Source organism: Mirounga angustirostris, unplaced genomic scaffold (genome assembly GCF_029215605.1).
Source record: "Mirounga angustirostris isolate CCGP_5_RB_7025 unplaced genomic scaffold, mMirAng1.0.hap1 SCAF_10, whole genome shotgun sequence".
In the NCBI taxonomy this organism is placed as follows: domain Eukaryota; kingdom Metazoa; phylum Chordata; class Mammalia; order Carnivora; family Phocidae; genus Mirounga; species Mirounga angustirostris.
Window position 1 is genome coordinate 39,889,984 of NW_026991718.1, and position 25,983 is coordinate 39,915,966.

At 39.6% G+C, this 25,983-nt stretch overlaps 1 protein-coding gene across 1 annotated transcript in view; it reads right to left on the minus strand.

Annotated features, from left to right (window-relative positions):
- Window positions 1-25,983, minus strand: part of DNAH6 (dynein axonemal heavy chain 6) — a 244,028-nt gene that overhangs the window by 38,835 nt on the left and 179,210 nt on the right. The window contains exons 61-65 of the mRNA XM_045884660.3: window positions 23,489-23,668; window positions 22,051-22,284; window positions 17,138-17,273; window positions 11,974-12,143; window positions 4,534-4,724 (exon numbers count right to left, since the gene is read on the minus strand). Coding sequence (XP_045740616.1) covers window positions 4,534-4,724; window positions 11,974-12,143; window positions 17,138-17,273; window positions 22,051-22,284; window positions 23,489-23,668 — 911 coding nt within the window. The remainder of the gene's footprint in view (window positions 1-4,533; window positions 4,725-11,973; window positions 12,144-17,137; window positions 17,274-22,050; window positions 22,285-23,488; window positions 23,669-25,983) is intronic.

Consider the following 25,983-nt stretch of genomic DNA (forward strand, 5'->3'; position numbering starts at 1 on the left):
ACAAGATTCACATCTTCTTCTGGCAAGCAGCTAGAGATACTAGTAATCAGGGGTCACCATAATCTCCTTATAAGTGTATTTCTTACCTGGCCTTATTCCTTCTGATGAATCTCCTTAGAGGGCCAAACCAAAGTAAGGGAGGTGGTTTGCCAGTTTCCTCTACGATTTAGTCGGCTCTGGGCTCCAATTTTGTCCCCTTTGTCCCTTTAATCAGTGAAAAGTTTTGCTCAGCGTCTCAGCCTCTTTGCCTCCTCTTCTGATGCCTCTCTGTGAGTGCAGGACTTACTCTTCTGGGTTTTCTTCGTCTCTGGACTATTCCTTACTATTTTATTCATTCTCCAAACTTTCAAGCATTTTAAAAAATATATTTTGTTCAAGGTCTCTAGTTGTTCTTAGTGGGGATATTAGTCTGAGTTCTTAGTCTGCCATTTCTGGACCAGAAGTCCTTAAATATTCATAAATTTACAGCTAAGTGCCTCATTACTATACCTTACTGGTTTTTGATATGTAATATTATTTTTGTTATGTACTTCCACTTACTGGGAAATTTTCCTCACGACTTCCCTTTAATAGATGAGTTGTTCAAAAGGGCATTTTTGGTTTTCCAAATATTAAAAAACTAACTTTTAAGATTGATTTTTAATATTAATTGTGTCAGGGATTAAGTTTATCTTATTTTTGAAATATGACTTAGCACATGGTTAATTCTTATAAGTGTTCCATGTGTACTTGAAGAACTTGCATTTGCTCTATGCATTGAGTGCATAGGTCATTAATCAAAGGTCATTAATTTCACTGTTAAATTTATTGTCTGAATATTTTATATTCTTAGCAATTCTGCAACTTTTTTTGTTCTTCATAATGGTTTCTATTAGAGATGCATTAACATTTTCTACATTAATGTTACTTTATCAATTTCTCCTTGTATCAGTTTCTCCAGTTTTTGCTTTATAGATTTCAAGCTTTGTTAGTTGTGTACAATTGTACAATTGGTGTTTTTTGTTTGTGGGTTTTTCTATATATCATACAGTTGCCCTCTTTATCCCTATTTTTTTTTTTTTTGCCCTCAACTCTATTTTGTGATGTTCCTTTGAATTGTCAACAGCTTTTTTTGGGTTAGTATTTGCATAGTATCTCTTTATTTTCTACTTTCCTATGCTGTCTTTGTATTTTTTTTTATGCATTTGCTAAGTAGCATATAGCTGAATGTTGTTTTTAAAATCCAGTTTGGTCATATTTATCTTTTCACAGTTGAGATATTTTTATTTATTTATTTATTTATTTATTTATTTGAGAGAGAAACAGCATGAGAGGGGAGAGGGTCAGAGGGAGAAGCAGGCTCCCCGCTGAGCCGGGAGCCCGATGTGGGACTCGATCCCAGGACTCCGGGACCATGACCTGAGCCGAAGGCAGTCGCTTAACCAACTGAGCCACCCAGGCGCCCCGTCAGTTGAGATATTTTTACTTTCTTAGGTATTTGGGTCAATTTCTCTATTTTGGTTTGACTTTTTGGTTTACTATATTTTGAATTTATTTTTCTTCTTCTTTCCTATCTAATGTTGGATTAGAATATTACACTACATATTCTTTTGTTCCTCCTGGCTTGCACACTATAAATTATTTATTATTCTGGTGTTTTCCCTTAAAATTTCAACATTCCATTCAAACACAAATTTTCTCAAGGCAAACAGAGTTATTCTGTACTTCTTTTTTCTTCCTGAATACATCAAGAACTTAGCATATATTAACTACCTATTAAAATCCCTCCCCATCTTCTCATTATCTTGAATTCTTTTATGTTTAATACTTCTGTGAAATATTTGAGACATACAAAAGCTATAAAATTAATATAGTGAATATTCATGTACCCACAATCCAGCTTAGGAAATAAAACACTATCTACATGATCTGAACTGCAGTGTGCTCCTCCTTGTTCACTTCTGTCTCATTACCCAACCTTCACTTCCCAAGGTCACTGCTATCCTGGATTTGGCATAAGTTCCCTACCTTTCTTTATACTGTTATTGCAATATTATGAATTCCTAAACAATATATAATATATGTGGTTTAAAATTTTTATATATTTTATATTTCTCCAATATTATATAGTTTTTCTGCAACTTATTTTTTTGGCTCAATATTAGTTTGTGTGACCCATCCATATTGATATACATAGTTCTCGTTTGTTCGTTTTCATGGCTATGGTGTATTATATTCAATTTTATAAATATGCCACAACTTGTATGATCATTTTTCTAGATGGACATTTTGGATGTTTTGGTGTTTTCTGTTATGTTTCTACAAATGTTCTTGAACATGGCTCCTTGCACCATGTGACTGATTTTATTCTACGTTGCAGATTCAGTGATGACTTGTTGAAATGTAGGGGATGCCATTTTCAACTTTAACATACTGTCAATTACTCTTCAAATTGATTTTAACCATTTTTTCACTCTCACTTGTAATATGGATATTTCCATTGCTCCTTATCTTTGCCACCATTTTGCCAATTTCATGGGTATGAAATGATATCTCCCTAATGGCTTTAATTTGTTGTATCCTAATTACTTGTGAGGCCAGACATCTTTTCAAATGCTATCAGGCATTTAGGTTTCTTTTTTTTTTTTTTAAAGATTTTATTTATTTATCTGACAGAGAGAGAGACACAGTGAGAGAGGGAACACAAGCAGGGGGAGTGGGAGAGGGAGACGCAGGCTTCCCGCTGAGCAGGGAGCCCGATGCGGGGCTTGATCCCAGGACCCTGGGATCATGACCTGAGCCGAAGGCAGACACTTAACGACTGAGCCACCCAGGCGCCCTGGCATTTAGGTTGCTGAAATTTTCTATTCCGAAAATCTCTGAAACTCTCCTGTTCATATTTTTGTCTTTGTTTATATTGGATTGTTTTCTTTTTCTGAGATCAAGAGTTGGATGCTTAACTGGGTGCTGAGCCACCAGGTGCTGTTTTCTTTTTCTTATTAATTCATAGGAGCTCTTAACAGTTCTGTATACTAATTCTTTGTTAGGATTTCAGAACCAAAGGCAAACGTCTAGGATCATAAATTTTATGTGTCAACTTGACTGGGTCACATGGTGTCCAGATATTTGGCCAAACATTACTCTGGGTGAACCTGTGGGGGTGTTTCTGGGTGAGATTAACATTGAATGGGTAAACTGAGTAAAGCAGATTGCCCTCCTTAATGTGGATAGGCCCCATACAATCAATTGAAGACCTGAATAGAACAAAAAGGCTGAGTTAGAAGGAGCTCCTCCTGCCTGTCTGAATGGTGACACTGGTCTTTTCTGGCTCGGATTCAGATGGCAACACTGGCTCTTGGGTGTTGAGCCTCCTGGCTTTCACACTGGAACTTACACCATTAGTTCTCCTGGTTTTTAGGCCTTTGGACTGGAACTATATATTGGCTCTCTTGGGTTTCCACCTTGCTGACTGCAAATTTTGGGACTCCTCAACCTCCATAATCATGTAAGCAAATTTCTATAAATATATATATATATATATATAAAATTATACGTTATATGTGTATATGATAACATATATTATAAGATACTTTTTCTTTCCTTCTTTCCCCCCTCTCCTTTCTTCCTTCCTTCCCTCCCTCCTTTCCTTCTTTCCTCCTTCCTTCTTTCTTTCCTCCTCTCCTCTCCCCTCGCCTCCCCTCCCTTCTCCTCTCCTCTCCTCCCCTCTCTTCTCCTCTCCTCTCCTCCCCTCCCCTCCCCACTCCTCTTTTCTCTTCTCCTCTCCTCTCTTTTCTTAGTTGGGTCTGTTTTTCTGGAGAAGCCTGACTAGTGTAGACTATGAACTCCAAATGAACAGGTAGGACCCATCATCTTATAATCCTCCAGCCAGGGAAAAGGCCAGACCCGCCACTCCATGGAAGGGCCTGTCAGGTGTTAAGGCTGGAAATTACCTTGTAGATAAGAGACCCCTCCCCTCCCTTGCCACCCTGAGGTCTTGTGCACTTCCCTACCCATCTGAACACCATTTTGGGGAGGACTGGGGGAAGAAGTCAGGAAGACTGACCTTTTTTGAGAAAGAAACCAAATCAGCTTACCCTGGAGACATTTAAATCAAAAGAAAATAAGTAAAGTAAATGTGAGAGTTTAAACTTCCCCCTGCCCCTATTATTCAGCAGGGTAGAGGCTCATGAGAAAGAGGAGATTGATAATACAACATAAGGAGATCTGGAATTTTTGCACATTTCATACAGAGTAAACCAGTCCTTTTACAGTCACATTAAAGTAACGTCTTAAATAACAAAGTTTTAATCACTATTCTACTAGCTTATTATACATTTTAGAAAATCTTCCCTTTGTTCAAATAAAGTTTACATCTGCTTTTATTATTTTTGACCACATTTTAACAACAGGCATAGCTAAATATTAATATATCTTAATTTATTTAGTAAGGGATACCTAATGTAGGAATTCACACTCCACAGAGGGAAGAAAAAGGGCAAATTTTAACAAGGAGATATTCATATGAATTACAAATATGGCACCATGTGACTTTACCGTTCTGAATACCCGCTGTCCCTGGCAAACCTCTGGAATGCGCCCATAGGATCCGAGCCTGTGCTTAAGATAAATACCAGGGGAGTGTTATATGACATGTCTTGATACAGAGTGGGCAAGTCCACAGGTGGTGTCTCTATAAAGTGTTTTCCAAGATTTTCTATTACAAAGTCTGTAAGAGCAAAAACCACCTGAAAGTTGAAAAGAAAAATGTTTAAAAAACAGTATGTTGGATGAGGATCCTTCATAATTCTATCCTATTTCTCCCCTTCAACTTCTCCAAGGGGGTGCCCTGTTGTTCTGCACTCATTCTCTCTTGATTAGGTATCTTTCTTTCTTCCTACTGGATTTGTGCACCACGTAACTGCCAACAGCCATGGTTCCCATGACCTCACGGAGCAAGCTGACTCTTGGATGAGAGGTAAGTCCCTTGTCATTCCATCCATCTCCAGACCTGCTATTGCTCCATCCTTGCCTCTTTTTGTCCCATCCTTCTCACATTCTCGTGGACTTTATTTTCAGTCCTTCCACTGTCTCCTTCTGCACTATTGATCTCCCCCTCTCTCCCAGATCTTCTTATCATCATACAATTGGGCTCCTCTGTCTCCTATTATTAAAACCAAACAAAAGCCTTCCCTTGATTGCTGTGCCCCTCCAGCTATTTTCTTTCTTTGCTTCCCTTCATAAGCCAGCTTCTCAGAATTGATACCATATATTGTCTCCCCATCTTCCTTTCTCATTTTACTCATCAGCCTCTTCTGGCTTTTCTTGGGAACCAGCCTCAGCCCTGATGATCATACCCCTGCCTGACCACTTCCTACACCAATCTGTTTCCTTCACGGATCCTCTCCTAGCCTGTTTACTCCATTTCTGCTCTTGCAGACCCTCTCCCTCTTAGCCCACATGGAGCTTTTGTGTGAGATGGGAAAAAGTGTCCCTTCTTCAATATACTTGTGCCAGAAAGCTGTCACGATAAATATGCAAACCACACCGACAGTATCTATAATGCAAACAGCACCCTTAAGTGTTGTGCAGTGCACATTCAGCACAACTGTAAGCAGCAGTCTTGCTTTAACGTTCACCCTCCATTAGATGTTGACATCACCTCGTCCAAACAATTCTTGTATGTTTTTTGTTGTTATCGTTGAGAGGGGACATCTCGACCTGGTTCAGGGCTATGGCCTTGGATCACACCCTTCTGTGGCCAGTCTGGGAAAAGATGTTTACATGCCTGCCCACTTAAGTGAGGATATATTGTGTACTAACTATAAAGGTGGCATGGACTAAAACGGACAGCCTTGCAACAGGGCCAAGGGAGTTTGGAGTTTAGTTTTAGTTATGTCATTGTGTGACTAAATATAATTTCAACATCAGTTTCTTCATTATTATTTTTAAAAATATTTTTGATAGTATGATCTATTTATTTGCTTTTTACTTTGACAAAAAGTGCTTAGAGTTTACAGTAAATAACAATATACAAAGCACAAATAATTTATTTCTTGGGGCTGTTATATAAATATAAAAGTGGTAACATACTCATGAAATGTTTTTGAACTCAAAAAGTTGGAGAAATATTTCTTTTGTAAACAGGACAAACTGCCATAAATATTATATAGAGATGTAGGTTTCCAATGGCTTGACTAATGAAAGATCACGAACTATCAGTTACATGTGCAATTTCTCGTGCATGAACTGATTTTATGAAACATTTCAAATATGCAGAAAAATAAATTTGCACAAAACACACCCTTGGTGTGCTATATGAGGTAGACTTGTGCTCAAGTATGTGTGTGACTTGTGCTCAAGTCTACCTCATATACACCCAGAAATGCGTATTTCCAAGAATATGGTTAAGTACATAAAATACAGAAAGGAGATGCATCAGTTACAGCTATGGAGTTGAGGTTTCCTGTGGAATTAGCATGTAGTTTCCTGTCTTTTGATTTGGTCTGGTGCTATTTGTCCCTCCAGTGATAAATTCATGATTCCCAGGTGGAGGAAGAGGTAATACAATAGGACTGAGTATAAGGGGTGCCTGGGTGCCTCAGTCAGTTAAGTATCTGCCTTCGGCTCTGGTCATGACCCCAGGCTCCTGGGATCGACCCAACAACCCCCTCCCCCCACCCACTCCTTGCTCAGCAGGGGAGTCTGCTTCTCCTTCTCCCTCGGCCCCTCCCCCAGCACATACGCATGCACACGTATGTGCTCTCTCATAAATAAATAAAATCTTAAAAACAACAACAGAACTGAGTATGTGCGCATGCCTCACCACCATTGCTAAATGGTCCTCTTCACTTTCCTACTAAGCGGCTAGGAGTTCTCTGCTGTTTCCAATGGTGCATTAAAGATCTTGTCCATATAAAAGATAATGGATAACAACTGTGATCTTATTTCAAATCCAAGAGGCTTCTTGGTTTCTAGTTATTCTAGTCAGTGTGAGTGAAGCAGGCTGGCTTCCTGATGTTGGGCATGCCCCTGATGCAGCGGCCTGAATAGAGAGTGCACCCCTACGGCTCACAACACTGCTGAGCTGGGAGGCGTGTGGAAGATTTCCTGCCCTGGCTTTTCTTGTCGGTGCTCAGTTCCAGCTTCTGTGCACTCCGCATCTACAGTGTCCTTGCTTTCAGAGTCCTCATCATCCAAGGAAGTCTTGTTATCTTGCAGTGGTCTTAACTCGTAAGTGATTTTGGGGGCTTTCACTAGGTGCTTCCTGTGCCATGCCCCTGGAGGTTCCTAGGTAGTGTCCACTGACGTGCTTGCTCCTCAGGTTCCTTCCATATCACAGGTTGGAATGGATCCAATTCTGTGACCCTTCTGGAATTCTGCTGTTTTATTCTCATCAAGATTTTTATGGCAATCCTGGCAAGAATGTACGTGCAAATGCTTCAGATTTCCCACATCTATGGTCTAGGGAGTTAGGCATTTCTTGAAGACCACCCTCTGAAAATCCCACGTCTGGCTGCAGGATCGGAGACTTTGTAGTCTCTTCCCTCTTTACCACCAAGTCCTTTGCTAGGAGCTCCTCTCACTTTCTTTTTAAATTGAGTTTCCCAATTCTGACCTATGTGACTCCACTATGTCTTGCTTAGAACCGTTTTCCTGGCCTGCTGCTTGATCCTTGTCTGCCTGAGGCCTTCAGAGCATTTTTTAGTTCATCTTCCCGATCAGAATCCATAGGGAATTCCTGAATTTAGGTAAATACTTTTTTGAAGCTACTGATGGGCCGATAGTGTACAAACTCACTCTTGAGAGACCCTGTGTTTGAGAATTCCCTCCTGTTGCTTTCATTGTGATGAGAAGGTAAGCTTTAAACTTTTGGAAATAATGACCCCTTGTTCATCCTTCCCGAGTGGTCAAACCTCATTTAAGTTATAGTGTATTAGATGAAGGGTAAAGACCCATTGTGCGTTATATTAGAACACAAGTGCTCATACTATTTTTTTTAAACTGTGGTAATATACATATAACATAAAATTTAGCATCTTAGCCATGTTAAGCATATAGTTCATAAGGAAAATTGCATTCTGGTATTTCTCAAATTGGAAAAGCTGTGCAAATAATGCTCTGAGAAGATTTCATCCTGGGTGACTGTCTACACTGTGGTTTTCAACAGAGGGGAAACCTGGCTCTCAAAGAGACTGCCATCTTCCCAAGGTAGAGGAAGCCTGGACTGAAACACCAAGACTGTTAAGGTTAGGGTTCTCAGTAGATTTAGCCTTGGAAATCAACAATACTGTATGTGATATGTCTTGATGTCTTCATCTGTCTGCTTTGAGAATGATTGTTTCTCCTTATATCTGTTTAATCACATTAAAGGAGGGGTTCACAATATGGTTTCAGGATCAGCATCAGCATCATCTGGGAAGCTGGTAGAAATGCAGATTTTTAGCCTGTTGCCCAGACCTGCTGAATCAGAAACTCTGGGAGGTGGGCCCCAGGTCTCTGGGCTTTACCAAGCCCTCTAAATGATTCTGATGCACATCAAAGTTTGAAAACACTGGTATAGAGGACTTTTCTTAGCTTTGGTGTGGTGATGAATTATTCTCTAGCAGGCAATCTTTATTCATCTCTGATCTAAATGATAATTTCTTTTTTTCTCTTTCTAGTTCAAATTTCTAATAACCTTGTCCTAAGAACTGTTGATAGTACTGATGCCAAAGAAAGGATTGTTGGAATGACAGGCATTCTACTTCCTGTTGCAGTTCTAGTGACTCTACCACCTGGTTTACTTAGAGGTTTTAAATTTAATTTAATTTAAATTAAAAATTTTTTTTTAAGTAGGCTCCAGAACCAGCACGGAGCCCAATGCAGGGCTTGAATTCACAACTCTTAGATCAAGACCAGAGCTGAGATTAAGAGTCAGATGCTCAACCAACTGAGCCACCCAGGCACCCCTGCTTAGAGTTTTTTGAAATGAAGTTTCATTAATAGGTCCAAACATGCTATTTCTGGAGGAGGCTGAATTTTACGCAAGATTGCAGTATTTCACACAAGCCACTGTGTTGGAACATCCTCTTTCTACCAAAGGAGCAACTGACTCTACCACTTAGAAACACTGGATACCCAATGGGCTCTGCTTGTGAACAGACCTGGGAACAACAGTCCCTCACTGCACAGATCTTATCTCTGGACTTGTCCTTGTTCGAAGGCTTTCTCAGATTCTCTTTGTCTCTGGGCAGGGGATCCAGATTTTTAGAATTTGAATTCTTTACTCTGGAACCCCAATTTCTTTAGCAAGTCATTCTCTGGAATCAGTACCAGGGTAAGGGTTGTTCCCAAATGCCTTGATTAGTGTATCTGTTTGAGAGGAGGTGTAGCTGGTATAATAATGTCATGCTTGGATCTTCTCTTCAGGGTGACTTTGTTGGTGGTCTTGACTGATTAAGGTCCCTGTCCTCTTTGGAGTGCATATCTAGCTCTTCATTTCTGAAACCTAATCCAAATTCCAGACTCCTCCATGTTGATTTATATAGCAAGTTTTATTTGATAGTATAACACAAGGAAGATCTTTGGTTGAATGTATTAATAAGAATTTTCAGTTAATCCTCTGTGAATTTAGTATGACTGTATCTGTCATTTGTAGATTTGATCACATTTAGAGAACTGTCCTGGGACATGTTGCGAGAGTCCTGGTGTTCAAAGATGTAATTTTTTTTATTATGAAAATTTCAAGCACATATAAAGTCAGAGATTAATGAATTTGATGTTTTACCCAGTTTTAATATTTGCTAAGAAAAAGCCAATCTTGTTTCATTGATATACCCACCTACTCCCCCACTTCTTAGGATTATTTTGAAGCAAATATGTGTCATATTTTCTCATCCTCAGCACATGTCTCTATAATATAAGGACTCTTTAGAAAACATATAACCACGGTACCATAATCACATCTAAACAATTAACAATAATTCCTTAACATCACCAAATATCTAGTCAGTGTTTACCTTCCCCTAATGAAATTATAAATGCCTCTGTGTGTGTTTAAATACAGTATATTTAAATCAGGATCTAAATAAAACTTATACATAGAGATCAGTTGGTTTGTCTAAGTCTCTTCGTATCTATTAAGTTTCATCCCTCATCTTCTTTTCCCCCTTGCAAAACAAACAAACAAACAAATAAACAGACAAAATGTGTTGTTGTTGAAGAAACCAGACTGCATGTCTTGCAAAATTTCTCATAGTCTAGAATTTCCTAGCCTCAATGTCTTAATCTTTAAAACTCCTCCTTCTTTGGGGCTCTTGTCATTTAGTTTCCCTTTCATCTTTTGTCAGCATCTAGTCTGGTAGCCACTGTTCCATATTCACTGAAGATTTTCCACCTGGGCCATAACCTTACTCTCCATTACACATCTGTTCCAATGATTTCTCAACTGTGTCCCAGGCATTGTCTTGCTACCATCTTGTTGGGGACCATGTGGCCATCCAACATCCTAACCTCACAGTTTCTTGACCTCTAACTCCAGTACACAATATCTCTTCTCTTCCTCAGTCTCCCACACCCACAGCCACCCTCAGGATATTGTCATCATTCAGAACTGTGCATTAGAAATTTTAACTCAATGTTGATCACAACTCTCCCATCCTTCTAGCTACACCTCTAGTCCAAATACGTCTTCTCCCACAGAAACTTCCAGGGTTTTTCCTTTTCTCCCAGTCTAGAAGCCCTTTCTTAGATCTCTTCCTCTTTCTAGTACTACTTTTACCAACAGTGTCAATTGCATCCTTACATCCTCTATTCTTCTATTGCAATCATCTGTGGCTCAGGCCAACCCACAACCTAATTTCCGTGTTCCTACAGAGAAGGCAAAAAATCCTACAACAGAGCATCAGTATCTCCCAATTATGCTTAGGCTTTCTTCAGTTAGTTTTCTCCTTCTCATTTCTCATAGGAACAACCATCATTTTCCTCCAGTGCCTCCTGAAACTTATTAGAATTATCATCAATGACATCAGGAATTATATCTGTGTATATACAAAAACTGGAACTGTCTGAAATGCTTCATTCATTCTATTGATAACTTTTGCTGTACTGAAACTCTATACATCCTTGGTTTCCACGTCGCTTTTTTCTCCTGGTGTTCTTTTTGCCCTGATGACTATTCCTTTTCATCCTTTCTTTCTGCCCTTTAAAAGTTGGTGCTCCTCAGGGTTTCATCCCTTGCCCACCTGTCCTCTTATTTTATTATGCATTATTCCTATGTGATTCTGACAACTCCCATGGTTTTACTTCCCAGCTCAAGGCTGATGATCCCCACCTCTCTATTTCTAGCCTATATTTCTCTCTAGAGTTTCCTACCTACATATTAATTGGTCTCTAGACTGCTATATACTCTGATAACTGGCAGGTACTGCAGACTCAGTGACATCTTTCTGTGTTATGCTTCTCCTTTCACATTTGCTTAGTTGTTGATACAGCTATCCCCTTTGGCACCCAAGCAGAAATTGGGAGCCATACTGATGGTCTCATCTCCATGTCCCCCTCCATCTCTTCAACCTACTACCTCTATCCTAATTCAGGCTGCCATAATTTCTTGCATAGACCAGTCCAACAGTCTTCAAACTGGCCTTGGTGACTATGGTTTTGTTCTCTTCACATGCCTTCTTTCCACTGTTGCCAAGATCCGAAAGGCTCATCAATTCCCTGCTAACGCCCCCCAGCAGACCACTGTCCTCTCTGGAGAGCACAGGTCCCTAATGGTGCATGCTAGGAAAGGATAACCACGTTCCTGGCTGGCTCTCTAACCTTTTCTTTCATCATTTTCTGTATAAAACACCATGTTCTATTAATAACACAGAGTCTCTATTTCTTAGAACCTTCTCCCAAACTTGGCCATTGTTACTCTCTAAACAAATAAATCTAATCAGTTATGAATCATAACTGGCTGATGAGCATTAGCAGAAATAACTATAACATAGTCCTTAAAAAAAAAGATCCTACCTTCTCTTCTTTACAACATTTAATGAGAATTAGCTTTTGGAAAGAACTTAATACTGGATGCCAAGAATTATGGCTTTTGATCTCTTTTTCTTGTGTCATGAATTCCTCTTCTGCCTTCATTTTAGAATAGCCTTCCCATTCAGCTGGGTTAATATAAGTCTCAAAAGATCCTGGAAACACAATTTAAAAAGATGCTTTAATTAGAGTTGGTTTGACTTTGAAATTAAATAAATATATGTGGGAATTTAAAAATCTCTACATTTACTACCAGTTTTTTACCACAAATGTAAGTATATTAATCTCCCCCTCCCCAACCTAATTAAAAATAATTTAAAATTGGATCAGAAAACAAATTCAACAGAAACCACTTACAAAAAGCAAAGCTAAAACAAAAAACCAAAATAAACAAAGAGCTTAAAAATAAAAGGATGCATAGAGACACATTAATCAAATGTGAGCAAAAAGAAAATTGAAGTGATAAGAGTAACCTTGAAAAAATTAGAATTCAAGGGCACCTGGGTGGCTCAGTTGGTTAAGCGACTGCCTTCGGCTCAGGTCATGATCCTGGAGTCCCGGGATCGAGTCCCGCATCGGGCTCCCTGCTCAGCGGGGAGCCTGCTTCTCCCTCTGACCCTCCCCCCTCTCATGTGCTCTATGTCTCTCTCATTCTCTCTGTCTCAAATAAATAAATAAAATCTTTAAAATAAAAAAAAAAGAAAAAATTAGAATTCAAGGCAAATGTAATTAAATGGGACAAGGTAGGTTAAATTATATTAATTAAAATACAAACCCCATAATAAAAACAATAAAACAAACCTATATGTGTCAGATAATAGTGTAAGAATACATCAAGCAACCACTGCTGGAGGTAGAAGAAAAAGCAAAAAAAACATAATAGTGGTCAGAGATAACACAATTCTCAGTCTGTGACAGATGAAGCAAATCAAAAGCTCTGGCATATATAATTTGAACAATATAAATAACATATGAATAAATTGACATATACACAACTTTATGCCCTAGTAAAAAGAATATGGTGCTCCCTCTCCTCCATGGAATACTTATAAGAAACGGGCCTCACATGAGGGTTAGGATCCTCGTGAGTCCTTGATGGTTATAACATGTGGCAAGACTTAGCACTGAAATTCCGGTCGGTGCACGGTCTACGGTGTGCCGTAAGCCTCTCAGCAAGCCCACACAGCCAGTGTGTCCTCCGGTAATGGAACCGGTTCCTTTGGCTGGACATTAGGCAAAATAGTCGGCTTGAATTTCAAGCTAGAAAACCACTTTCTCCAGCTGGTCTCTACTGGGGTTCTCCTCTGAGGGTCTAATAATAGCAATCAAAGAGGAGGGGACAAAGATGTAGTGACACTTGAGACTATGGCCCTGGAGGAGTGTGCACCTCTGCGAGACTTCTAGTTTCTATACAGAATGCGGACAATTACACAGTATGAGACCACAGGGCACAGCACATGATCGCTGTGGTTGTGCTATTCTGAGGGCCAGAGAGTAGAGCCATTTATTCTAAAAGGACTTCTTTTTTCTGGAGGTTCTCATCACTTACTATATAATCACTACGATTCTGGCTAATGAGAGAGGCTAAGACAGCATATTTTATTTTATTTTTTTATTTTTATTTTTTTTTAAAGATTTTATTTACTTATTTGACAGAGAGAGACACAGCGAGAGAGGGAACACAAGCAGGGGGAGTGGGAGAGGGGAAAGCAGGCTTCCCGCGGAGTGGGGAGCCCAATGCGGGGCTCGATCCCAGGACCCTGGGATCATGACCTGAGTCGAAGGCAGACGCTTAACGACTGAGCCACCCAGGCACCCCAAGACAGCATATTTTAAATAACTCTCAATTAATAGGACATGAAGCACCTAGAAACCAACAAAGACAAAAGATTAAGGCAATTAGGAAGCTTTTGAAGGTAAGAATGACATTGGAATTAATTATTAAATGTCACCTGCAATGATCTAGAGCTCACTTTTAGAACACAAACCATCCTATCACACATGTACAGACCTTCACAGTTGTGCAGGATTTCCAGAATAAACCCTGAAATTTAACAAATGAAAGCAGTAAAGTTGTTTTAAATAGCTGAAATTTTAGTCCCAACAGACAGGGACAACGCCTGGTGCCTTTTGTCCAGACATGATGAGTTGTTCCCAGAACCCCTTTGCCTTCTGGTCTCCATCCCGCCCCTCCATCCCTTCTTTCTTTGCCTCTGTGTTTAGGAGGCTCCATCTAGTTCTTTCTGCTTTGGGTCTGTCCCTAAATGGCCATCTCTAGGCTTCTCCTATTAAGTGTTTTTCTTTTTGTGTTCTACCACTACCTCTAGCTGTCTTGTTTAGCTGGTCCACAACATAGAAACATCATTTCTATTTGATGCATTTATTGAAGAGCATTTCATTTTTTCTAGTCTTTATTTAGAAATCAAACAAGTATATTTGGATCCCAGAAATTCTGGTCCATCTAGACTTTAAAGATTTTTTTTTTTTTAAAGATTTTATTTATTTGAGAGAGAATGAGAGACAGAGAGCACGAGAGGGAAGAGAGCAGAGGGAGACGCAGACCCCCTGCTGAGCAGGGAGCCCGATGCGGGACTCGATCCCGGGACTCCAGGATCATGACCTGAGCTGAAGGCAGTCGCTTAACCAACTGAGCCACCCAGGCGCCCTCCATCTAGACTTTAAATCACCACACTTAGTGGTTAAATAAATATGCATAGTACAAGTATAAGAGTGATTGTTAAAGGATAGAACTAGAATGCGGAACCTCAAATAAGTATGGGGTAAATTAAAGAATGGAGAAGACACCTGAAGACCAGAAAGAAGGAAAAAATGAAGCAAAGACAAAGGCTGCCAAGAAAAAAAATCTCCACAAAATAAGATGATAGAAGGAAGTTCATATCAGTCTGGATTTCTCAGTCTCACCAATATGGACATTTTTGGCCAAGTGCTTATTTGTTCTGGAGGATTGTTCTGAGCACTGAAGGATGTTTAGCCACAACCTTGGTTTCTACCTGTGAGATGCCTGTAGCATCACCCCAGACCAAAATGTCTCCAGACACTGCCAAATGTCCCCTGGGAGACAAGAGTCTTCCCCAGTTGAGAGTCCATGAAGTGGATCAGTAACTCTAATAAATTATCATTGAATTAAAACTTTCCTGTTAAAAAAGAGAGACTCTCGCACTGTTCAAAACAGCAAAATTCCACTAAAGATACACCAAAAACATGACAATGACACAAAAGAGTTAAAAAAATAAAGACTATAGAAATATATAGAGGGGAAACACTAACCATGACAATTGTGCTGTAATTACATTAACATTAGAAAATATATTTTAAGGCAAAAAAGAACTATTTAAAGAGGAATATTATTTTTTAAAAAAGATTTCTTTATTGGGACACCTGGGTGGTTCAGTTGGTTAAGCGTCTGCCTTCGGCTCAGGTCATGATCCCAGGGTCCTGGGATTGAGTCCTGCATCGGGCTCCATGCTCAGCAGGGAGCCTGCTTCTCCCTCTGCTGTGCTCTCTCTCTCTCTCTGACAAATGAATAAATAAAAAATCTTTTTTTTTTAAATTTTTTAAAGATTTTATTTATTTATTTATTTGACAGTGAGAGACACAGCAAGAGAGGGAATACAAGCAGTGGGAGTGGGAGAGGGAGAAGCAGGCTTCCTGCCGAGCAGGGAGCCCGATGCGGGGCTCGATCCCAGGACCTGGAATCATGACCTCAGCCGAAGGCAGACGCTTAACGACTGAGCCACCCAGGCGCCCCAAATAAAAAATCTTTAAAAAAAAAATTTCTTTATTTGAGGCGGGTAGAGGCAGAGGGAGAGCGAGAGAGAAAATCTTCAAGCAGACTCCCCACTAAGCGTGGAGTCTGATACGGGGCATGATCTCATCAGTCATGAGATCATGACCTAAGCTGAAACTAAGAGTCGGACACTTAACCCACTGAGCCATCCAGGTGCACCTAGAGGAATATTATTTAATAAAAAAGGATTAGTTTACTAGGAAGATAATCATTTTAAAACTATTTATACTGAATAGCATAGTTTCACAGGATATGATGGGAAAAATTCTGGAATTTCAAAGAGAAATTGGCAGTTATAGTGGTATACCCTGATACCTCCCTTAGACACTGACTGATCGAGTATAAAAAACATTAATAAAATAAATACCACAATAAATTTGGGCTGAAGGTCACATATGGAATCTTCCATCTAAGAAAACACGCATGGAACATTTTATGAAGACTGAAATCTAAATAAATTACAAAGAGGGATGCCTGGGTGGCTCAGTTGATTAAGAATCTGCCTTCAGCTCTCTCTCTCTGACAAATAAATAAAATCTTAAAAAAAAATAAAATAAATTACAAAGAATCAATTTCATGCAAACCATGAGTATAATTTCCAGAACATAATTAAATTATAAACAATAAAAAGATAGTTCCCCCAATCCTAAGTGTTTTCAAGCTAAAAAGTGTACTTTTAGAACTGACAAGGCTACATATTAAAACTTTTGGGGAAAATTTACATAGAATGTTATAATTCAGAGCACTACCTCTGGGGAAGAGGAGAAGGGTCCTGTGACAGAGAGGATTCTGGGAGGCTGGTACTCTTCTAGTACTTGATTTGGGTGGTGGCTCGTAAGTATAGTTAGTTTTTGATAATCAGGTTGTACGATTTTTTTTTTTTTTCAAGTAGGCTCCATGCCCAGCATGGAGCCCAACTTGGGGCTTGAACTCATGACCCTGAGATCAAGACCTAGCTGAGATCAAGGGCTGGATGTTTAACTGACTGAGCCACCCAGGTACCCCAAGTTGTACAATTTGGTTTGTGCACTTTTCCATATATATGTAATCCTTCAATGAAAAGTTAAAAAAAAAAAAAACCTATGGGATGTAGCTAAGGCAATTCTTAGAGGTAAGTATTAAAATGGAAATAATAGTAAATATAAAATACTGAAAATTCATGGGCCAAGCATTCAACTCAAGCATTCAACTGGGAAAGCAAGTAGTTCACATTTTCTTAATAATGAAGAAATTTCCTAGTGAAAAATATTGATACAGCAGAAGAGGTTAAAGGAGACATCAAAGTTGGGATTCACAAGCCTGTTTATAACTCCCTATAGCAGATCCTTTTTGACATATTACCTATTCGGATGGAAATAGGATGTAACAGTATATATTGTGTAAGTCCTTTAAAAACTACAAATGATTCTTCTAAGTCACAGCATGCGAACCACATGGAAGGATGCAGCCAGGGAACATCAGGCCTAGGTGGGCGTTCCTATTAGAAGACAGAAAGAAAATGAGTAATCATTCACAAAGACAACCACAAAATATGTTTTCTGCTTGTCTAAATGAAAAATCAAGCTCCAACATCATGCTAAAAATAACCATTTGCCTAGGACAAGGAATTAGGTGGGGTGAGACAGAAATGATGTTGAATCAGTTCTACCTGTAGACCTTTGCTCAGAAGTGCACCTGGTGAAAGCTTTCCAGGTTGACATTTGCAGAAAGCAGTTGATCTGGTGAAGGGTTAACATTAAATGTGTGACTTCTAGCCTGCTCCCCAACTCATCACACCAGTCACACCAGTCTCTCCTCACCCTCCAGATAGTCTTACAATGATTTTTTTCCCCTAAAGATTAGCTTCATGGCAGTATTCCATGAAGCACTTACACGTGGGTAAACAGTTTTACAAGAGACAGAGAAACAGCTGGGATCATAGACTGAAACTAATCCCTTGAAAGTTTCAAGAGTATTTGCATGAGGTTCTATACTACATTTTTAAGTAGATTTATTGAGATACAATTTACATACCATGCAATCCATCCATTCAAAGCATACAATCCAACGTATTTTGGTAAATTCATAGATTGGTGCAACCATTACTAGAGTGAGTTTTAGAACATTTCCTCTCCTCAAAAAACCCCTGAGTATTCTTTAGCTACTACCCTCCTATCTGCCCACGCCCCCAGCCTAAACAACTATTAAACTGCTTTCATTTGTCTGTTCTGGACACAACATATAAATCAAATTTTATAATATGTGGTCTTTTGTGACTGGCTGCTTTTGCTTAATGTTTTGAAGGTTTACTTATGTTGTGATACGTATCAGTACTTCATTCCTCTTTATGACTGAATAATATTCTGTTGTTATGAATAGACCACTGTTATGAATAGACCACATCAGTTGATGAACATTGGGGCTGTTTCCACCTTGTTGGTTACTATGAATAATGCTGCTAGAATATTCATGTCCAATTTTTTTGTGTGGACATGTTTTCATTTCTCTCTGATAAATACCCAGGAGTTGAATTGCCGGATCATATAGTAATTCTACATTTTGCTTGAGGAGCTGCCAGACTATTTTCCAAAGTAGCTGCACCATTTTTTGCTCTAGTCAGCAGTTTATGAGGGGACTGATTTCTCCACATCCTCACCAACACTGGTTATTATCTGTCTTTTTGATTCTAGCCATTCTAGTGGGGATGAATGGTATCTCCTTTAGGTTTTGATTTGCATTTCCCTGATGAATAATGATGTTGAACATCTTTTCATGTGCTTATGTATATCTTCCATGGAGAAATATTTATTCAGGTCCTTTGCCTATTTTTTTAAATTGGGTCATTTGTCTTTTTTTGTGGAGCTTTAAGAGTTCTTTATATATTCCAGACAAATCCTTTCTCAGATATGATTTGCAAATATTTTCTCCCATTCTGTGGGTTGTCTTTTCACTTTCTTACGTGTTCTTTGAAACAAAAGCATGTTTATTTTTGATAAAGTCTCATTTACCTATTTTTTCTTTTGTTGCTCATGCTTTTGGTATCATATCTAAGGATCCATTGTGAAATATGCAGTCATGAAAACTTCCATGTTCTCTTACAAGAGTTTTAGCTCTTATGTTTAGGTTTTTGGGTACATTTTAAGTTCTATATGGTGTGATGTAAGGGTCTAGTTTCACTGTTTTGCATGTGGCTGTCCAGTTGGCCCACACCATTTGTTAAAAAGACTTCTTTTCAGGTGCCTGGGTGGCTCAGTCGTTAAGCGTCTGCCTTCGGCTCAGGTCATGATCCCAGGGTCCTGGGATCGAGCCCCACATTGGGCTCCCTGCTCAGTGGGAAGCCTGCTTCTCCCTCTCCCGCTCCCCCTGCTTGTGGTCCTGCTCTCGCTATCTCTCTCTGTCAAATAAATAAATAAAATCTTTATTAAAAAAAAAGCTTCTTTTCCCAATGAATTGTCTTGGCACCCTTGTCAAAAATTGGTTGACTATAGACACAGTTTTATTTCTGGATTCTTATATTTGATTTCATTTATCCATTTCTCTATCTTTGTGTTAGTATCATACTGTCTTGATTATTGCTGCTTTGTAGTGAGCTGTAGGATCTGGATCCTTTGCGATTCCGTATGAACTTTAAAATATGCAATTCCATACGAATTTTAAAATAAACTTGTCAAAAAAAACCCCAAAAAACAAAAACTTGTCAAGGGGCGCCTGGGTGGCTCAGTTTTTAAGTGTCTGCCTTCAGCTCAGGTCATGATCCCAGGTCCTGGAATCGAGCCCCACATCAGGCTCCCTGCTCAGCGGGAGGCCTGCTTCTCTCTCTCCCATTCCCCCTGCTTGTATTCCTCTCTCGCTATCTCTCTCTCTGTCAAATAAATAAATAAAAAATCTTTAAAAAAAATATTCTCTCTGTCCCTTAAATAAATAAATAAATAAACTCATCAATTTCTACAAAGAAGTCAGCTGGAATTCTGATGGAGATTTCACTGAATCTGTGGATCACTTCGGGCAATATTGCCATCCTAACAGTACTAAGTCTCTAATCCATGATTATGGGATTTTTTTCCCACTTATTTAGGTCCTCAAATGTCTTTCAACATGTTTTGTAGTTTTCAGAGTATAAGTTTGAGCTTCCTTTGTTGACTTTCTTTCTAAGTATTTTATTCTTTCTACTGCCATTGTAACTGGATTTTTTCCTAATTGCATTTTCAAATTGTCTCTTGCAAGCATCTATGAGAAATACAAATTAATTTTGTATATTAATCTTATATCCTGCAAACTTGCTGAACTCATTTATTAATTCTAATACTTCAGTTAATTTTTAGTAGGTTCCTTAGTATTTTCTATATACAAAACCATGTCCCCTGCAAATAGAGATACTTTTACTTCTTCCTGTCTAATTCTTCCTGGATGCCTAATTGAGCTAGCAAGGATCTCCAGTACAATGCTGAAAAGAAGTGGTTAGAGCAGACATCCTTGTCTTGTTTCTGATCCTAGGGAGAATGCACCCAGGCTTTCACCACTAAGTATGTTGTTAGTGTGGGTTTGTGTATGTGCCCTTTATCTAGTTGAGGGAGCTCTCTTCCATTTATAGTTTGTTGAGTGTTTTTATGATGAAAAGGTGTTGGGTTTTGTCAAATGCTTTTTCTGTGTCTACGAAGATGATCATGCAGTTTGTTTTTTTCTTCTGTTGATTCTAATGCTATGTAGCATTTATGATAAAAATGGAAAATACTAGTATTAAAATACTAGTAACTAAATAAAGTAACTCGATAAAAGATATCCTCCAAACACATTTATAAAAAAAAAATTAGCCAAGAATCATTCCAATTTCCTTGTGGTGGAAGAAAAGAGAGTTTAATAAAAATTTTTGAGATGTGTCTTAAGATGATTTCTGACTAATTTTAAGTTTTGTGTTTGATGGTATTTAAAACATATTTTACATTTCTTTTCAAAATATGTTGCTCATGAGAAGTAACAGGTGGTACTGGAATGGACACAGATTTTGGAAGCTTAGACAGGTTTGAATCAGACTCTGTCATGCGTTAGTTATCTGATTCTGGAAAGTTCTTTAACCTCTTTAAGCATCTGCTTGAGAAAACTGTAAACAAGGCTATTAACAGAGTGTTGTGAGAAGGACAATAAAGCACTGGGAAGGGCCTGGCTGAGTGACCCACTAACAGTCAGCAATAGAGTGAAGCGGGTAGGAGGGCAAGCTCTGCAGACTGACTGTGAGGGTTCCAACACTGGTCCCAAACCCCAGTAAGTATGTGAACATGACAAGTTATTTAATCTCTCTGTGCCAATTGTCTATCTGCAGGCTAGAGAAAAAATTAGGAACTCACATAAGGATACTGAGAGGAATAAATGAGCTGATATCTATAAAACATATAGCAAGCCCTCTGAAGTATGAATTGTGATTATGAAGTTAAGATAGCATTAAGCAAGGATTAATAGAATATGTAAGATGGGGGGGGTATGGGAAGGAAGGACGGCTGGTGGAGAGGTCTTGTCGGGCTTGTCCTGGGAACATAGGGCACTGAGAGTCAAATAAAAAAGGCATAAAGTCCAACCTCCCAGTGATACACGGAGGCTCAAATAGTGGCAAACAGGTGCAGAGGTCATGTCTGCAGAGACCAAAGGTGGGGCTCAAGATAGGCAGGGCAGAGCCAAGCATTTAGAGTGGGGCTAAGCTGGAACTGCAAGCAAGAGTTGGGGGGGTGTGGCTCACTTCTGTGGGCCACCCAATTCATGGTATGTGGGTGAGATAGGCTAGTTTAAGGGGCTGGAGAAAGTCTGACAAAAGGATGAACACAAAGAAGGAAACTGCAGGAGAGCTCGTATTACAGTATTCCAGAAGGCGACAGTTCAGTCATATTAGTTCCTGTGTTTTATAATGAAAGATGTGTCCAGGCAGGAGGGAGTCATGATTTCCCAAACACTATTGCCAAATCTGTAAATTACATTTATTGCATTTTAGCTCTTCATATGTGTAAGGTGGTCAACTTTTCAAAACATGTTCACATCTCCTAGCCCATTGGTTAATCCCAACATCCCTTTTGTATAGGTGAGGACAGTGCTGCCTAAAGAGGTTAAATTTACTGACATTGCCCAGCTACTGGAGATGGAGCTAAGTGGCAGCCTAGCCCCTAGACCCCCAGTACCTGCCCCCCTGGGCCACATGGCCAAATGTATCACCTTCAGCCACTGCAGAGCACTGGTAGGTGCTTGTGGTCCCGATCTAGAATAAATTTACAATCCAAACTTGAGATAGGTACCTTTTCTAATCCTGCAGAACCTCGGAGAAAGAAATTCCATTCAGCATCAGTTAAGTTTTCTTGCTGACGCATGATCTCAACACAGAGCATAAAGCTGTAGATGAGTTTATGTTGTTCAAAAAGTCCTCTTGAAACATTGACATAAGCGGTTAGAAGAGTTTGTTCCAGCAGTATTTCCAAGCGTTGCTGTAGATCATCTGTCCTTAGAGAAGTCTCGATTGTTGTATTGAACAACTGTGCAAAAGAGAGCTCTATCAATCTCTGATTTAATTCAATTTCTGTGGAGGAAAAAAAAAAATCCCTGCTCCTCACTCCCGCCCTTCGGGACCCTGTATTCAGTGGGTAAACAGCAGCATAGGAGAGGACTACTGTACTATGAAAAAGTCCAGAATTCACCCCAAATTGATAAGTGATAGTTATTTTCTGCATTCCCCTACCTCTCCCCATTTTTCAGAAATGAACCACTGCGAACCCTTGACAATATACAAAAGGCATCATCTTGATGTGAGGCAGAACACAGGAAAATGGAGGTGAGCTGCCATCACCCATTTTTTCATATTCTTAACTCGGATTTGATAATCACTTTGGGGTGAGAGACAGAAGGGCAAGGTAAGGTCATGTGCTCTTCTTGGCACTCCCCCAAGATCGTTAGGATGTGGGAAGAATGGGCTAGGATTTCGCCAAAATTTAAGGGAAAGCCCTTGTTAATTCTCCCCAAAGTTTGGTTGACAAAGGGAAACAGAGGTGTTATTTAACACACTTAGAAGAAAAGAGAATTGAGCTTTCTTTAACAACCTGACAAGAAGCAGACAAGTTCAAAATCGAGGGAAGGTGTGACGCTTGGTGCCAAAATAAAACATGGCAAACCTTGACACACACTGGTAGCTGAGAGAAATTTTGGTGGTGAACAGAGGGTGCTACTGGGGATGCTGGGTAAGTTCTGTCTAAAAAACGTTGGGGAGGTGCGGTGAGGGATTGGGATAGCCTGTTGTATAGAAAGTTCTGGGGACAAAGATACAGAAACCAATTCGCTTAAGGTCAGTGCTGTCAGAGACTTGAGATACAGCACAGTAAAAATCTAATAGGGGAAAGGAAGTTGGATTATTGTAGAGAGAGTATAAAGAAACAGCATGGAGCTATGAGTCTGAAAAGAAAAAAAAAAAGGCAGGCCAGAAAGAAAACCAACAAGCTAGTTAGCCAAGGAGGCCAAGAGAAAGTCTTTCTTTTCTTTCTCTGCAGTTTTCTGTGCATACTGGGCGCTTGAGTGTTGAGAAGACATGGCAGGTGGAGTCACTCTTGAACAGGTAAGTCTGAACCCAAGCTCCTAGAGGGTCTTACTTGATAACTAGACTCACAGACTGTCTGAGGCTAAAGTAACTCAACTGGGTTTAAAGGGAAACCAAAGAAATAAAGTTCACTGACAAAACAACACACTTACCTGTTTAAAGTATTTTAACGAATACTGGTACATAGGATCTATTTCTGAGAGGCTTGCAATAACAAAGTACATGACGGAGCCTTGAGTGGCTACTGGACGGTACTTCTCACGAGCTACATTGATCATCATTTCAGTGGACTCGGCTTCCTTTAGCCTGATTTTAATGGCACCAGAAGTGATCTGAATAAAGATATGAAAACAAGTTCTTAAGGATCCCTTTTTAAAAAAAATGGTAGGATTTTTGGAATATATCCAGTTAGGTCTAGGAAAGAAATAAGGATACAGTGAATTAGTGATTATAATAAGGGGGTCCCCAGATAGAACGACTGAATCTCAGGTCTCCGTGACCTTCTTCTGACTGAGCTGACCTCTTTCCTTCCAGAACATGGAATAGGCAGCTGGGAACAGGCAACACAAGAAGCTTTGACAAGCTGGAGCAGCACTTCTCTGAGACTTGACTCTGAATGACTTCTGGAAAGGAAGCACTAATACAGCACTCCCAGTTGCTCCCTGACTTCCCCATGAGCAGTCCTCAAATGATGTGGGGTTCGCATAATGAGAGAAGGTATAAAGGGAGAAGGGGCATCCATGAAACTGCCCCAAAGAGGAGGGTGGAGAGAGGCTGGAAGGAAGTGGTATCACATCCCACTCTGGAATAATAAGGAAGACTAAGATTCTCTTTCTTTCCCTGGTGTTCCCAGGTGTAGACATAAGGCAACCTGGGGATAGTAGCTGTTGTTTGTGAAGGGTTATAAAGCTAAGTTGTTGGAGATGGTTGCAAGGTCTTTGCTGTTCTTTTGGTTTTCTGTTTTGGGTTAGTTGCTCTGGTCAATGGGCTTTCTAAGGTTCCCTTCTCTGGCTCCCTCAGTCTCTCTATATTGCTGCCTGTCTGTCCTCCTCTCCCAACCCCCATTTCTTTCAGCTGTGGATATTCCTCAACTGAGAATTTGTCTCTAGAAAGTCAAAGGGTCTAGGTCAGGGGCCATGAAAAATCACTATGGGAACTGCTGTTTAGTGTTGGCTCTATTGAAAGGAGAGCTAAAAGGGAGTCTGAACAAACTTTCTGTCTAGACCCCACTGTCCAATAGAAACAGTGTGAGCCACATATATAATTCTATCTCTTCTAAGTTTATTAAAAGTAAAGGAAACAAGTGAAATTAATTTTAACAATTTTATTTAGCCCAATAGAACCTAATATATGTTGATTATATTAGCATTTAATCCACTTAAAATAAACTGAGATTTTTAACTTTTTTTTTTATTAAGTCTTTGAAATCTCGTGTGTATTTTACACTAACAACACATCTTAATTCAGGCTAGCCACATTTCAGGTGCTCAATAGCCACATGTGGCTAGTGGCTAAGTTCTAGACTGTCAACCCCTGTCCTCCAAGAGAGGGAAGGGAGGGACTCAGAGCTTTTTCCAGGAATCAAAGGCTCAAACTCTCTTTGTATTAACCACTTAGGAACCTGAGGGGACAAGAAAGGGTAGAGTTGAGTGGAAAACCTCTGTCTCAATATTGGACTCAACTAAAGCATTTACATATGAGTAGGAAAAAGAAAGTTGATATAGGAGCAGTTGGATCAAGGAGACCCACCTGTAAACAATCCTTGGAGGAGCCCAAGGCCCTGATAATGAAGAATCCAGGGCTAAAGAGAAAGCAAAGTAGACTACTTTCTTCTTTTTGCCAGAGAATATTAGAAGACTATATACCTCAGTTGAGCTTAGTAACTACTTACAGATTTTATGTCCAAGAGACTTGAGGCCTCAGCAGTGATTAGAGAATATGACATATATTTTAAAATGAGGGCTTGGGGCACCTGACTGGCTTAGTTGGAGGAGCATGTGACTCTTTATTTCAGGGTTGTGGGTTTGAGCCCCATGTTGGGTGCAGAGATTATTTAAAAAAAAAAAAACAACTTAAAATAAAATAAGGGCTCTGGGAGTTTAAGGGAGTATAAACTATAGGCAGGAAGTGGTAGGAAATGAAGCCCAGGAACAATCAGTCCTATCACTACCTGATAGAAAGGAAATCTTCAAGGCAACTCCCTGCAGACACAGAAACCAGCTCACAGAGAAAGAAGGCAGTCAGAACACATGTATCTACCTTACTCCCTACTGAAACCATGATACAATTATAGTAAAGGGATTTTTTAAAACAGTGCAAATCCACAAAGATAGGAAGAATGGAAGAGGAAATATCAATAAAATTTTGAGAACTGGAAAGCAGAGAGTAGAGTGGTAATGACTTAGCAGACGCAGGAAAATAGATTCCTAAGCTGGCAAAGGGAAAAGCCAAAAAGTCACCCAATTTGTAAAACAGGATCCCTGTCAAAGGCTTAAGAATTCGTGGCATCCAACCCCTGGAAGTGGGAAGGGCCTAAAATAAGAATTGGTTGATAGACTCCTAAGTCATCTCCCCACCAGGCAGGGGGTTGTCCCTTCCCCACTCTGACTGAAAAATAGAGGTTTCTTCCTTGGGGAAATTAAAAAAG